The sequence below is a fragment of the Phocoena sinus genome, chromosome 7 (genome assembly GCF_008692025.1).
Source record: "Phocoena sinus isolate mPhoSin1 chromosome 7, mPhoSin1.pri, whole genome shotgun sequence".
NCBI classification, from domain to species: Eukaryota; Metazoa; Chordata; class Mammalia; order Artiodactyla; family Phocoenidae; genus Phocoena; species Phocoena sinus.
Window position 1 is genome coordinate 62,282,967 of NC_045769.1, and position 16,203 is coordinate 62,299,169.

A 16,203-nucleotide genomic window follows, 5' to 3' on the forward strand; every position below is an offset into this window, starting at 1 on the left:
TTCCTTTTTCCCTCAGTACCAAGGTGGAAATGGCTCAAGTCCAGTAAGAGGCATACCTCCTGCAATCCGTTCTCCTCAGAATTCACATTCACATTCCACTCCTTCCTCATCTGTAAGTTTTTACGTATGTAGTCTTTGTGTCTCAGAGTTTTTGTGTACTGAATGATAACTTTTATAATTCGTCTTTATTGAGACCTTTTACATATATTAGCGTTTATCTTTAAAAAAATCATTCTGGGGGCTTCCCCGGTGGCACAGCGGTTGAGAGTCTGCCTGCCGATGCAGGGGACAGGGGTTCGTGCCCCGGTCCGGGAAGATCCCACATGCCGCGGAGCGGCTGGGCCCGTGAGCCGTGGCCGCTGAGCCTGCGCGTCCGGAGCCTGTGCTCCGCAACGGGAGAGGCCACAGCAGTGAGAGGCCCGCGTACTGCAAAAAAAAAAAAAAAAAAAAAAAGAAAAAATCATTCTGTGAGATGAGTTCTTTTTAATGATTTGATGCTATTAGAACTTTATTTCTGAAAGTAAGATTCTAAAGTTAAAGATTTCCTGAATTAATTATAAGACGTGTTCTTCGCTTTGGGGGAATTTGTTCCCCAAAAAAGTAATGTTTCTATAAAAGAATGATGGGACCAGGAATTCCCTGGCTGTCCAGTGGTTAGGACTTGGCAGTTTCACTGCCGGGGCCCGGGTTTGATCCCTGGTCAGGGATCTTAACAATTAAATTTCTTAACCACTAAAATGGTAGCATAATTAATTCCTTTCTGGGAATCCTGAAATAAAGAGTAGGCAGCCATCAGCCTCAGATAATGTAGTTTGGCATAGGAGAAGGATCTTGGACCTGAAAATTGTCTTACAACTTTTTGGTTTGTTTCTAACATTTTTAAGACCTAGTTCTTTTATATGCATTTTTCTACATGTTAGATTTTATTCTATTTTTTTTACTTTCATTATGTGACAGTTCATTGTCTAACCAGAAAAACAGTGTTGGCTTTCAGTAATTTAAAGATGAATTTAACATTTTAAAAAATCAGAGTATCTCTTATTTACTCAAGTACTCTGTTTTTACTTCCAGTGTCCCTTTCTAGTTCTGTCTGTAGACATATACTTCTTAATGTCTTATTCATTTTGTACCTTGGGGCACATCATATTGCCATATACTAAGTAAAGCATAAGACTCAACAATAACTGAGTTGTAGTGATAGGATTGGTACACGATGTAATCTTTTGCTTTCGGTGAATGTATTTTAAAACCAGTGACTAGATAAACCATGAAACCTATCAGTTAATTGATATTATACTACATATGGGCATGCATTATTGTACCCACTACTAAAAGAGTTCTGTATTAAGGTCTTTACAGTTTTACTTTTTGAACCATTATAATCTGTTTAATATTTTTGTTTTAAAATAATATATTTGGCCTTGTTTTAGTTAACAGATTGAAAGCATTAAATTTGCTTTTATGGCACCAGATTGTTAAGTTCCTTGAGGGCACGGCATATATGGCTGGTTGTCTCTTTTATTGGGCTTTATAAGAGGGAGGTACTTAATGAATGCTTATTGAATAAATGGTGATAAAAAATTTTTAAAGTTCAATTATGTTTTTTTTAAGTCTTGATTTTTTTTAAATAAATTTATTTATTTATTTTTGGCTGTGTTAGGTCTTCATTGCTGTGCGTGGGCTTTCTCTAGTTGCGGTGAGCAGGGGCTACTCTTTGTTGTAGCGCGCAGGCTTCTCATTGCGGTGGCTTCTCTTGTTGCGGAGCACGAGCTCTAGGCGCGCGGGCTTCAGTAGCTGTGGCACGTGGGCTCAGTAGCTGTGGCTCGCAGGCTCAGTAGTTGTGGCGCACAAGGCTTAGTTGCTCTGCGGCATGTGGGATCTTCCCGGACCAGGGCTTGAACCCATGTCCCCTGCATTGGCAGGCGGATTCTTAACCACTGTGCCACCAGGGAAGTCCCCAATTATGTTTTGAATTATTATCCTGATAAAAACTTAAGAAATGTTTAGTTGTTGCTAAGCAAAAGCCTATTTTTTTCTTGCTAATATAAAATTTTTAATATATTTTTTTAAGGTTCGACCGAATAGCCCTTCTCCTACTGCATTAGTTTTTGGGGACCACCCTATTGTACAACCAAAGCAGTTATCCTTTAAAATTACTCAGGTAAATGGTAATTAAAATTTCTTTGTATGACTTCTGAGAAGCCGGTGACCAACTTTGTACACACAATTAAGATGTCTTCTCTTTGTTTTAGACATGGTCATAAAGTAAAATTCTGTATCAAGAAAGCTAATTGCTAAACAAACAAAAAAAACAGTTTGTAGGGGGTGAGAAGTTGAAACACGCAATTTACTATCATCTTGTCCTTTGTTACATACTGGTTAAATATATGTTTTAAGCAAATTAAATAAACAGAACAACCATAACATGTCAATTCTGTTTACTGGTTCTTTTTGAACTTAACATCCAAGTACATATAATCGATACCTTCATGAAAGTGTTATATTTGTTATAAGTGGACATTAAAGCAGTTTGTTCCATGTGTCTGTATTTTTGTATATTCATATATGCTACACATTTAAAAATCATTTGAAAATTAATCAGATATCTTTTACAGTTATTTAGTTTTATGAATTTTGAGTACTAAGGTTTTCATTTTAATTTCATACATGTGACAGTTTTTGGATGACTGAGATTAAGGATTGAAAAAGTAGATCTTCTTGCTTGCCACTTTAGTTGTGCAGTTTATTGCCATTATACTTCTTCTTTCTGGTCATGTCCAAACTGTTGTGCGTGCATCAAAACTTCTTTCTTTGGATGATCTTTAGGCCAGGATTTATAAGTACATTGCTTTCAGTCAGCAAACAGCTTGTGAAAGTTTTTGCCATGTTCAAAAGTCAGCTAGAGTTGATAGCACAAAGCAGTGCTTATATTGAACTTTAATGAAGAACATATCAATATTCTAAAAATTTAAATAATTAACCTTAAAAATTTTTCTTTTTAAGTTTATAGCACTTATGCTTCTGAAGATATTAAAACTTAAAACTGCAGTAAGACTTTTTGTGATACTCTTTACATACACACACAAACTCCAATACTTTCTTTGCTCTTTAGAATCAGAGTAAAATCTAATTTTATGTTTGCATGCAGTGATATATATATAATGGAGTAATAACATAGCTTTCTTTCGTTTAGACTGACCTTACAATGCTGAAGTTAGCAGCATTAGAAAGTAATAAAAACCAGGACCTGGAAAAAAAGGAAGGTCGTATAGATGACTTGCTCAGGGTAAGTAAGAAGTCATGGAGGGGAAAAACTTGAGTAAATTATTTGGCAGTAGAAAAACTGGTGGGAAAATACTTACATTGTAAAAAAAACCTCTATTACTGGAAAAAAAAATAAGCCTTTGCTTTTAGTGTAAGTACATAATTGAAAGTATCAACTATTAAACGATAAAAACTATTTTATTAGCTCTTTAAATGTGAATTGAGAAACATTTGGAGAAATAGAAGTTTATAAAATTTATTTTTACTTGATCAACTATCCTAAGACAGATATCCATTTCATGGTAGTTTTTTGTTGTTGTTGTTGTTTTTGCGCTACGCAGGCCTCTCACTGTTGTGGCCTCGCCCGTTGCGGAGCACAGGCTCCAGACGCGCAGGCTTAGCGGCCATGGCTCGGGGCATGGGGGATCTTCCTGGACCGGGGCACGAACCCGTGTCCCCTGCATCGGCAGGCGGACTCTCAACCACTGCGCCACCAGGGAAGCCCCCGTGGTAGTTTTAAAGTTAATTGATACTCTTATAAACCTGACTGCCATTTGACACTATACTAGAGGAAGTAACTACTGCAATTTTGTGAGATTTTTAATGGAAACTTTATAAAAAGACACATCAAAAAGTATGCCTAATAGGTGAGTAAGGGGTAAAGCAGTGGTTCTCACCCCTAGCTGCTCATTAGAATCACTGGATGGAAAGTGTGGAAGACACTTTATAAAAAGTACTGATGCTTAAACTCCACCCTGAGGGTTTTTGATTAAATTGATATGACGTAGGGCTTGGGCACTGGTAGTTTTAACGGCTAATTTAGCCAACACTGAGAACTGTTGGTATAGAAACTCAATGAAACCGTCATCCGTGATCATATAATTACTGATACCTTTGAAACATCCAGTGTGCCTTTCCTGGTCCCATCCCATTCACTCTCTTATATCCCTTTACCATTAACCACTATTCTAAATTTTGTATTTATTTATTATGCCTTATGTTTCTTTATAGTTATATTACATATATCTTATACATTCTTAACAACATATTATTTCACTTTATTTTTGAACTTTATATAAATTACAAAATTACACTGTTTGTACCATTTTGCCCTGCTTGTTTTCACTAAACATTATATGTGGGTTTGTCATGTAATAGTTTGTTCATTTCACTGCTATATAGTAAGGCATTATATGAATATATTATAATTTATCTTTTCTGCTCTAGGTGGACATTTTATTTCTACTTTTTGCTAGTATGAACAGTTCTGCTAAGAATGTTCTTATACATATCTCTGTGGCAGATGTGGAAGAATTTCTCTATGGTATATGCTTAGCAGAGACATGGCCAGAGTATAGGGCATGCATATCTTAAACTCTACTTTATAATAGCAAATTTTTCCCAAGGTTGTTGGATCAGTTTCCATTCCACCAACAATGAGCAAGAAATAATCTTATTGCTTATTATCCTTGCCAAGGTTCATTATAATCATATTTAATTTGGGGGTTCAATTTAATGGGTGTAACAAGGTATTTGTTATTATGCATTCACTTTATTTTTTGAGCATCTTTAAAAATATTTATTAACTATTTGTATTTCTTCCGTGAAGTAAATGATCATTTTTTTTGCTCATTTTTCTTAATGGGTTCCTGTTGTTTTTTAAATTGATATCAGTTTTTTGTTGGCCATATATGTTGATTTTTCTCCCAGTGTGTGAATTATCTTTTTATTTCTTTGTACTGTCTTTTGATGATTAGATCATTTAAAATTTATATGATTAAGCATATCTTTTTATTTATAGTTTGTACCAAATTATTATCAAAAGTATACCAAAATAATTTGTTGTTTTTATCCCTAATATCATAAAGATGTTCTTCTATATTTTCTTTTAAAAGTTTTATAGTCTGCTTTTTCAGTACATGTTCTCACTGGGATTTATTTTTGGGTATAGCATGAAGTAAGGTTTCATTTTAATTTCTTTCTATGTAGAGAACCAGTTGTCCAGACCACAGAATTAAAAGTCCACTTTTTACTGCCAGCCCCACCATGCAATCTCATTTTCATATACAAGTGGATCTATTTCTGTGTTCTGTGTTAAGTTCCATATTCTATTTTATTCCTATACTGGTACAACAGCATCTTTTTATCATTTAGCAGTTGTCTTTGGCTGTTAGTAACAGAGAACATAAACAACAGTACTTTAAATGATATACAATATTATTTTTTGAGAGTAGAACAGAAGGGGGGGGCTCCAAGTCAGAGCATGAGGGTACAGAGTCTCCTGCCCACTGAGTCACCTGCCCAAAACCGAATCCAGTTGGGGATGGAGGTGGGCCCTTCCATAGCAGGCCCAGGAGGAAATGGTGCTGGGATAACCCATGGAACACAGTGCCCCTCACTAACACACCCGAGATAGGCTTTCCTTTCCTCTGCATGCTGCTCACCTCTGTGAGGAGAAGGGTGGAGGCGCAGTCTTTCCCTGGCCCCTGGGCTAGTGAGGGAGGCTGGGTGGGGCACTGCAATTGCAGCTGCTACTGCCACACTGACCATTCATCCCAGATGTGACTGAGGAGGGCCTGGAGCCTGTTCATCTGTCCAGACAGTGATGTGTGCTTGGGCTGTTATCCCCCTGGACAAAGCATAAGGGGCCACGGGCCTTTGAATGGAAGGTAGTAGGTTTTGTGGAAATGCCATTTAACTGGCCGTGCTTTATTTCCAGCCAGGCAGAGCCTTGCTATCAAGCAGAAACAACTGGGCTGCTCAGGCCGTAGGTGTGCGGACAGGTTTCTATAAACAGCAGTACTTTAAATGAGACACAATATTATTTTTTGAGAGAAGAGCAGAAGTGGGCAGCCCAGGTGTGATGGCTTTACAGTGTCATATAGGATCTTGGCTCCTTCAGTTTTTCTGCTCCTTCACTGTTAGTTCATGGCCTTCATCTTGAAGGTCATATCAAGGTACAAAATATTTATTAGAGGCACGGTTATGATATCTGTGTTCTTAAGCAGAAAACAGGAAGAGGAAGGAAATAAAAAATACAACAATTCTGTGTGCAGCCTTCTTGGGTATTCCACTGAACAACTTCTGCAAGGGAAGCTGGGAAATACAGTCTTTTAGCTAGACATATATCAATCCATAATAAAATGTTGGTTTTCCATTACTACGGAAGAAGGAGAGATTTGGGTGATTATAATGACTCTAGGTTTATATTAAACCTTGATGTGTGGTTGAACAAGTATCATCTCCTTTTTGGTTATTTTTGGCCCTTTGCTGTCTTAGAGAAGTGTTAGAGTCAGTTTTTCAGTTTTCACACACATAAACAATTTGTTGGGGTTCTGTTTGAATTGCACCTAATGATAAGGGTCTGATGCTAAATTCCATTTATGTTCCTCTGAAAGTATCTTTATTTTACCCTTTTCCTTGGAAAACAATTTTATTAGATACATACTCTTAGATTGGCAGCAGTATTTTCTCCCAGCATTTTTGATGTATTATGTCGCTGTCTTTTGGCTTCCACCATGATTGACCTAGACCTATGGTTTTCAAAGAATGATCCCCAGACCAGAAGCATCAACATTACTAGGGAACTTATTAGAAATAAACTTTTAGCGCCTACCCTAGAGCTACTAATTCAGAAACTGGGAATGGGTTCCAGTAATCTGTGTTCCAACAAGCTCTCCAGGTTGTTCCCTGGTGACTGACTGTACTAGACTAATCAGACTCATCTTCTGAGTTTAGAGAGAAGACCCTCGCCTGAGCGTATGGCTGCCTACAAAGTTAACAAAATTTGTATTCATACGGCCAAGAAAGATGGTGAGAATATGTTAGCTGTTGGATGGGCGTCTGCAGTGTCTTGCACAAGTTTAATGGAGAAAAAAGTTTTATTAGTTGCAAAAGATGGAAGAGAACTCACATTCATTTTTAAGTGTTAGACGCTTTGTATTACTATATTTCAGTTATTTTTAATTAAATGAGATAGAATGGTGTTGCTCTGTTTTATAAATAAGAAAACTGAGCTAAGGTTCAGATAACTTGTTTGATTTAGCCCAGATTATATATCCTAGAGTGTGGATTTGAACCCATGGAGTATGGATACAAATTCCATGTACTTTTCCACCACACAGTTAAGCAGCATATAACAGTATTATTCCCATGGTAAGTAGATGTTTTAACAAAATTTTTAGAATCATATTCAAATACTTAATCTTATTAATCCCTTTATGAAATTTGTTCAAAATGTATAAATATTCTTAAATGTCTCATATACACAAATTGTAGACCTTTTTCATCATCTACTTATGTTGTAGGCTAATTGTGATCTCAGACGGCAGATAGATGAACAACAAAAATTACTTGAAAAATACAAAGAACGATTAAATAAGTGCATATCAATGAGCAAGAAACTACTTATCGAAAAGGTAAGTTAAAAGTTCAATAAATTTTCCCTCTCCTTTCACTAGCCCCTTTTACCTTGTATGCTTTTAAAATTTAAATTAATAAAATTGAATGATGATTTTTCCTCCTTTTTTCAGAGTACACAAGAAAAACTGTCAAGCAGAGAGAAGAGTATGCAAGACAGATTACGCCTTGGGCATTTCACGACCGTTAGACATGGTGCTTCATTTACTGAACAATGGACAGATGGTTTTGCATTTCAGAATCTTGTAAAGTTAGTCACTCTTACATTTTAAAAAATTTAGTATTCCTTTGGGTTTTCATTACTTTCAGAGATTATAGATTTGGAATTATGTTCTACATCTACTCCTTACTACTCTTTGAAATCAGAATTTAATACATTTGAAAGGAACATAGAACAGGCATTACAATTTTAGCTTTAGCAGACTTCTTGATTAGTTAGCATTCTTCTGTACAGTATGATGTATTATGCTAAATATGACTTTTCCAGAACATAAACTGACCTAGCTTTTTATAGGTTAGTTGGGAGGGAAATTGTTAAAAGTTTGAACTTTCATTGGAAGATTTATATCTGTATATCTTGGGATTTTTCTGCTTAGTTCTCCCCACCGCCCCCGACCCCCATTCCCCAGTCCTTACGTCAGCACTTGCCTGCTCTCTATTCCTATGGAAAAGACACGAACATCTTCTCTGCAGCCTCAGACATAGTAACTCATAAGTCAGTTGAACTGAGCATGTGGCTTTAGCACTTCTGAGGTAAACTTTAAAATGGAGAAATCATTGTTGCCATGTTTTCTTGAGTTCAGATGGTTGTAGCTAAGGGTAGGTTGACTGCTTATGTGTTGAGCCGGGATCTATGCTCCTCCTTTTGTTTTTTGGGGTTTTTTTTTTTAGCTGGAAAACTTTTAATAACCTTTAAAGCAAGAGTGGTGCCACCATCTAAATCAGCTTTCCCAGAGTCAGTCCAGTTAAATGGAAAATGGAGGCAAAGCTTTATTTCACATAATATCACCTAAACACTGCTGTTTCAAACACTGGTTCCCAGGACTTAAGCACAGAATCGTCTTCTCTCTATCTCCAGAATGGTCTCTCTGTCTCAGTTGATTTATCCAGCTTCTGTTCAACACAACTGTGCTGGGTGTGAGGTATACTGTAATGAAGGACAGTGTCTTTATGATGGTAGGAAGTTTGGGTTTTAATTCTGTGGATAATAGTGAGCTCTTACAGTGTTATGTGTGGTGTGTGGGGTCAGATTTGAGTTTTAGAAAGGGAGCTGGTAGTGATGTGGGAATAATATTGGAAAGAACATAGATTGTTGACAGTTCAGATGGAGAAGCATCCAAATGAAGGGTGATAAGGCTTGAGCTAAAATATTAACAGTAGAAATGGAGAGTAGGAAATACAGTTGAGATAGAACTTATAATTTTCGAGTGTTTTTCTGAGCTACTAAACCCAGATCTACAGTTATCCTGGTAATGAATAAAAGAGAAGTTTATATAATATAACCTTAAATATAAACTAATAATATGAATTTAAAATATAAACTCTGGCGGTTGTTAAAATTTCTCCATTGAGCTGTCAAAAAAAGAGTAAAATTGGAGCTTCTGGGTTGGTGAACATGTAGAGATTTGGGGAGGGTATCAGGCTCAGAGAGAGCATGGAAACTCCATGTCTTTTCCCCATACCTTGCCCTATGCATCTCTTCCATCTGGCTATTTCTGAGTTGTATCCTTTTATAATAAAACAGTAATCTAGTTTTTAAAAAATTACTTGCATTTCTTATTACTGATAATCATCTACTGAGGGCATACTGTATGTTGTTACATATACATATTTTATATCAAGCAGTTGATATTTATCAGTATATATCAAGCTATATATCTGTGATATAACCCGAAGTAGTTGGAGGATGAGAAAAGAAATAAATAAAAATTAGTAACTTATGCGTATATATATATATATATATTTTTTTTTTTTTTTTTTTTTTTTTTGGGGGACGCGGGCCTCTCACTATTGTGGCCTCTCCCGTCGCGGAGCACAGGCTCTGGACGCGCAGGCTCAGCGGCCACGGCTCACGGGCCCAGCCGCTCCGCGGCATGTGGGATCTTCCCGGACCGGGGCACGAACCCGTGTCCCCTGCATTGGCAGGCGGACTCTCAACCACTGTGCCACCAGGGAAGCCCAGTAGTATTATATTAATAATCTCTAAAATTAGGTCATTACTGAATAATCAGGGATTAGATATATATCCATTCCAGTAATTCTTTCCTTTCATTATTTCAGTAGGTTATTGCTGTTTATTTTCATTAATAACATCTTGATTGTACCTGAAACTAGCTTTAAAATTAATTTTTAAATAAATTGAAATTATTTATAACCACTTCAAGGAGAAAACTGGATTAAAGTCTTATTCTAACTTTGCTATTCTTGAGATTTTTCTCCACCGTTTTACTCTTTTACCTAGGTGATTCTTGATTCTTTCCCTCCTACCATATTCTGCTACTACCTGACTAGAACCATAGGACAAGGAAATGAATGTAAAACCAATTCTTCATCAGCAGCGTAGAAGTTCTCTAGTTCTGGTTTGAATAGGGGCGGGGGAGCAAGGAATTGAAATATTTGACTTGTTCTGAATCTGAGTATCACCACCATGTAGAGTCTTAAATTTTTTCCTAGTGTGGTGAGGTGACCTAAGAGAGAACATAATTATATTAGAACAAGCTTAAGGTGTTGTATGATAGGATGGTTTTTAAAAGCATCAGTTGGAAGCAGTAATATTTTTACTTATATTAATTGCCTATTTTTCAAAGCCATGTAAATTTTTCTTGCTATTTTCTCTTTAAAGTGTCAAAATTCTTTCTTTCTTCCTAAATTTCTGAGGTCAATTTTTGTTTCATTTCAAAATATCACCTACCCATTCCCAAAATTTGACAGAGATACATTTAGAAAATAACACTATTAAATTCACATTTGTCTTTTGTAAGTTTTTCTTTAAACAGTAAGTAATGAGATGCATGTATAAAACCTACTCTTTAACTCTGTTCTTTTTTATTTTTTAATAGCTCATTTATTTTATTCAACAAATATTTATTGAATGCCTAGTATGTGCCAGTCACTGTGCTGGGCACTAGGGTATAAAGTAGTTGTGGTCTCTATTCTCATGGAGTGATTTAGTCTAGCCAGACAAATTCTGATCAAGTGTCTGTAGGAATATTTGTTAGAAAGGAGGAGGTGGGGAGCTACAAGGTACTATGAAATTATATGTGGCAACACATCTTTTTCTAGTTCAGGGGGTTTAGGGAAGACCTTATTCAGAAATGAATGTTTCAGATGAGACGTGGACAGTGCGAAAGTGTTGGTTCACAAGGGTGGGACCATAAGGTTACAAATTTATATTATATGATTTTTCATGTTTAACTAATGTATTTTCATGTTTTAACTGTGAAAAGTAATGGAAGGTTAATTTTCTTTTACGTTTATTTTTATGCAGGCAACAAGAATGGGTGAATCAGCAAAGGGAAGATATTGAAAGGCAAAGGAAACTTCTAGCCAAACGCAAACCTCCCACAGCTAATAATTCTCAGGCACCCTCTACCAATTCTGAACCAAAACAAAGGAAAAACAAAGCAGTGAATGGAGCAGAAAATGATCCCTTTGTTAGACCAAATTTACCACAACTGTAAGCCTGCATTTTTAATTTTCCTTTTTTTAAATTGTTGCCAGTGAGCATGAATGTTAGTAATGGATGTTATTTTTAAGTAAGTAGTAAAACTCATTATGGCCAGGAAGGAAGGCAGTATTGAAAAAATTTGCTTCTAAAATAATAATAAGCCCCCAATCTGAATTCTACCTAAGTGGAGATTTACTAATCCTCTTTTAAAATGAAGACTTAGGTAGCTAAGAAGAGGCTGGAATCCACTTTTTCTTCCATGTCTGAATGATAGAGTCAGTTATCAGTACTGATTATTCCAATTCAACATTCCTATTAGTGTTCCTTTTTCTGAGAATGTTAAGTAATCTCAACCTATGAAAGCAGCTCATTCAGAGGTTATAGGTATTGTTTTTCCCCTTTCTGCTTCTCTTTGTTTTCTAGGTTTTCTGCTCTAATGATGAATTACTTTTTATAATTCAAAAGTCAAAGGCATTTAAAAAAATTATGTGTTTATCATAGGAAATTCAGAAAATATGAAAGAACATAATGAAACAGTACAGACCTTGATCCCGTCCCACAGAAAACAGCATTGTTAGAATTTCAGTGTATAGATTCAACCTAATTTATATAATTTTTCTGTTCTATAAGACCTCATATAAGTTTATGTGAGTAGAAAACACATACACACACCCTCCGTTTTATATTTAATATGTTTCTCCTTTGTTGAGAAATAATGTTTCATCTATGCTTTGAAGCCCATCCCCTGCTACATCAGGGACCTCTTCTACTGATACCTCCTTTATTTTACATCTTCAACCTTTTGCTCTCTACTGGTTCCTTCCTTTCAGAAAACAAAACAAAACAAAAAAATTCTCCCTCAGTTTAAATCCCTCCAGTCTCCATATTCTGTCATCTTTATAACTAGGTTTTCTTGAAAGACTTGCCTGTGCTTGCAGTCTCTTCTGCCTCACTTTCCAAATTGCTCCTTTCTTAACTGAAATTGTTCTTTGAAAGATTATTTCCTTGATGCTAAATACCATAGACATTTGAGTCTTTAACTTGGCAGCATTGGATATTGTTGACTTTTTCCCAAAAGGCTCTTTCTTGCCTTAGTTTTTGAAATAACCTGTTCTCCTAACTTTCATTTTTACTCATCTGGCTACATCTTCTCAGTCTCTTCTTCGGACATCATTTACCTTACCAATTTGTAAAATGTAGGATTTTAAGAGTCTGTCCTAGGCCATCTTACTTACTCTATGTATTCTCCTTGAGTATTAGCTACTCCTAGGGTTTCAGTTAGCATGTATATCCTGCTGACATCCAAACTTCTGTCTCCAGCCCACTTTCCTCTCTTGAGTATCATCAAATGTCTGTATCTCAATCTTGAATGTCATATCCTTGCTTAGTTGATATTGGTACTTAAATGCCTCACGAGAGCCTTTAATGCAGCCTGTTCAAAACTGTATTTACTAAACACACAAAATAAAAACTGTGTTTATCTTTATCGTTCCCATTTCAGTCCCCCCGACACCCCCTTTTTCTCTCTCTCTCCACACAGACACTGCACGCACACACGCACACCCCTTGCCACCTCCCGTGTTTTTCCAATTAGTACCTGGTACCGCCATCCTCGCAGTTCCACATGCCAGAATTCTGGTTGTCACTCACAGCTTTTTGATCAAGATTCCATTTATTTTTCTTAATCCATTTTCATTTTATTTTCCATTAATAAACAGGTGATGATAATCTTATATTTTGAAGTCTAAAACGTACTTCCTTAAGCCTTTCCTAATTTTTGGAGGGGTTGTTGTAAGTTGGAGTTAAATCCTTTGGCTCTTGATATTAAAAAATGACAACAAACGATTTACTTTTCATAAATTAGTAAATTTGTTGCTTTAAAAAGCGTAGATGGGTAGATGAGCAATTATACAGGAGAAAGTGTGTGTTAGCTTAACTCCACCCCTGTAGACACCCAATCTTCTAGAGCTCAAATGCGTCCCCTGCCGCCTCTTACTTGGGTTCTCTCTCCCCACCCCTGCCCACCCCATCACCTTTCAGCTTTGGTCTAGGCCTTGAATCCATTTTCAACTTGTAGTCAGAATCTCTTTTTCCAAAATAAAAATATGGTCCTTTCTTTTTCTTCCTTGTAAACCTGACATAGCTCTCCATTGCTTGAGTGATATCATCCAAAAAGCACTTCTGACTTGGCAGCTTCTGACCTCTCTAGCCTCATCTTTTGGCATTGACCAGTGCCTCCCACTCACCACTTTGTTTGTTTTGGGTTGTTTTACAACAGGTTTTTATTAGCTATCTATTTTAGACATATTAGTGTATATATGTACACCACCAAGTTTTAAACTCGAACCCATTGTCTTGATTTCTGCTCATCTTTAAAATCCCATACTAGATATTTCCTCCTCTTGAGAGCTTTTCCTTGATCCTTGAAGGATAGGAGTTAATTAGCACTTTGCGGTATTGCCATAGTGCCCTCTGTGTATTCAGTCACAGCGTCATCATTCACTCAGTTAATGACACTAGAAACACCTTAGATGTTTGCCTTTCCCTTGTTCTCTGTGTCTATTTCCATAACATTTTTGTATCTGTCAGTCTTCATTACCACTATCTTACTATAGGACCGCATCTCTCTTTTTTTTTTTTAACTTAAATTACTGTTTGTTACATATCTCATCATGTCATTTTCATGTTTAACCTCCTTCACTGGCCTTCAAGATAAAATTCACTCTCATGAAAACCCTTTATAGGCCGCCTTTTTTCTCTCATTCTCCAATGTCTGCCCTATGCATCCTATATTAAACTCAGGTTTCTATCTAAATGGACTATGCTCTCTTGTTTCTGTGCTTTTGTACATCTTGTTCCTTGCCTTTCTTTACCTGTCTCACTTTCCATTTATCATTAAAGTCTTGCCTCCAGTGCCAATTCCCATAGGAAATCCTCTGTGACCTTTTTCCTTCCCAGTTTCTTTGCCATTTCCCCTCAAGTTAGGTGCCTTTTGTACATGCCTGTCAATATTGTAACATTTATCTCACTATTTTATCTCTATACTCCCAATATCTAATCCAGTTCCTGGCATATGGAAAGTGGTCAGTAAATACTAAATTACAGTACATAAGCATTTGATTGAATTTCATTTTCTCCTTATCAGAAGGCCATTTTGTCTAGTTTGCCACAGGTATTTTGCTTCCGACTTGTCTTCTAGGGTGCTAACAGCCCTAACTATAGTTTATTAGTCGTAGACTTGTCTCATTGCCATCCCATTTTATTGCATGTGTTGACTTCGAACTTACACTGCTGTCTGTTCCTGGAGTGGCAAATGAAGTAATACTACATGGCAGTTAGATTGCATCCTTATACAAATATAGATTTAAATAGGGAAAAAAGCCACAGAAGCACTTTGATTCATATATATTAATTTGATTTTAGCAGCCATACTTTGCAACTGTCTTCTGAAAAATTCTTTTGAATCCCTGTTTGTGCAGAACATCTAGCATAGTTATTAGAATAGAGATCATGAATTTTTCATTATTTTTCTATCAAGAAATTAATATAGAAAATAAAGTCACTACTGTGTAGTGGTTAGCATTTTAAGCTCTGTAGTCAGACAGATACGGAATCCAGCCCTGACTCTTCCAGGTTGTTTTTTTGGTAAGCTGTTTTACTTCTTAGAGCCTCCATTTCCTTGTGAAAGTACCTACATCATAATGTTCAAAGGATGATATGAGGTGATGCTTATAAAGTACTTGCATGGTTCCTGGCTCTTAACTAATTTTTAACTACCAGCAAGATTCAGTCTAGTTTTTTAGGTAGTAATTTCTCATTTTAGTCACAAAGACTTACTATTCAGAGTAAATAGTTTGCACAGCTAGTGTTAGCTGTGGATAATGTCTAAATGATCCTTGCTTGAATTGTATATTATTAATACATGTTAATCAAGATTTTGACTTCATGTTAAATATGTTTTAAATTGTTTTGATTTTATCTGTATATTTTGTGTTTCACGGAGGATGATTGCAAAGTAAACAATATTTTACCTTATATTTTACATGAGTGAAGTTTTAGAGGTCACTCTTTTCTCATTTAAAGCTTAAATTTTAACTCAAGATTATATTTTATATAGCATGAAGTTCTTATTTGATTGATTGCTTGTTTCTGGTAGTTAACATAACTGACTTTTTTAAAGTAATAAGATGTATTTTTAGAGCACTTTTAGTTTACAGTGAAATTGAGCAGAAAGTATGGTTTCCATATACCTGCTGTCCCCACATGTGCACAACCTCTCCCGCGATCAACATATCCTGCACCAGAGTGGTACATGTGTTACGATTGATGACTCTACATTGACACAGCATTGACACCCAAACTGTAGTGTACATTGGGATTCACTTTTGGTGTTGTATATTCTCTGGGTTTTTACAAATGTGTAATTGATGTTTTAAAAATCCTGTCTGGGGCTTCCCTGGTGGCGCAGTGGTTGAGAGTCCGCCTGCTGCTGATGCAGGGGACACGGGTTCGTGCCCCGGTCCGGGAAGATCCCACGTGCCGTGGAGCGGCTGGGCCCGTGAGCCATGGCCGCTGAGCCTGTGCGTCCGGAGCCTGTGCTCTGCAATGGGAGAGGCCACAACAGTGAGAGGCCAGCGTACCACAAAAAAAAAAAAAAAAAAAAAAATCCTGTCTGAAAAAATCTTTCATTGGTGAATTTAATCCATTTTAATTTCATGTATTTACTTATTTATTAGGGCTTAAATCTCATCTTTCTTCTCATGCTTTCTATTTATCCTGCCTAGTCTCTGTCCTTTTTTCTTACCTTTTCTTGGATTGCTTAGTTTTTGTTTATTTGATTCTTTTTCTGTATT

At 36.4% G+C, this 16,203-nt stretch overlaps 1 protein-coding gene across 1 annotated transcript in view; it reads left to right on the plus strand.

The window, feature by feature from the left end:
* Nucleotides 1–16,203, plus strand: part of TLK1 (tousled like kinase 1) — a 151,302-nt gene that overhangs the window by 94,223 nt on the left and 40,876 nt on the right. Inside the window, exons 6-11 of the mRNA XM_032637341.1 lie at nucleotides 17–112; nucleotides 2,072–2,161; nucleotides 3,194–3,286; nucleotides 7,572–7,682; nucleotides 7,797–7,933; nucleotides 11,171–11,359. Coding sequence (XP_032493232.1) covers nucleotides 17–112; nucleotides 2,072–2,161; nucleotides 3,194–3,286; nucleotides 7,572–7,682; nucleotides 7,797–7,933; nucleotides 11,171–11,359 — 716 coding nt within the window. The remainder of the gene's footprint in view (nucleotides 1–16; nucleotides 113–2,071; nucleotides 2,162–3,193; nucleotides 3,287–7,571; nucleotides 7,683–7,796; nucleotides 7,934–11,170; nucleotides 11,360–16,203) is intronic.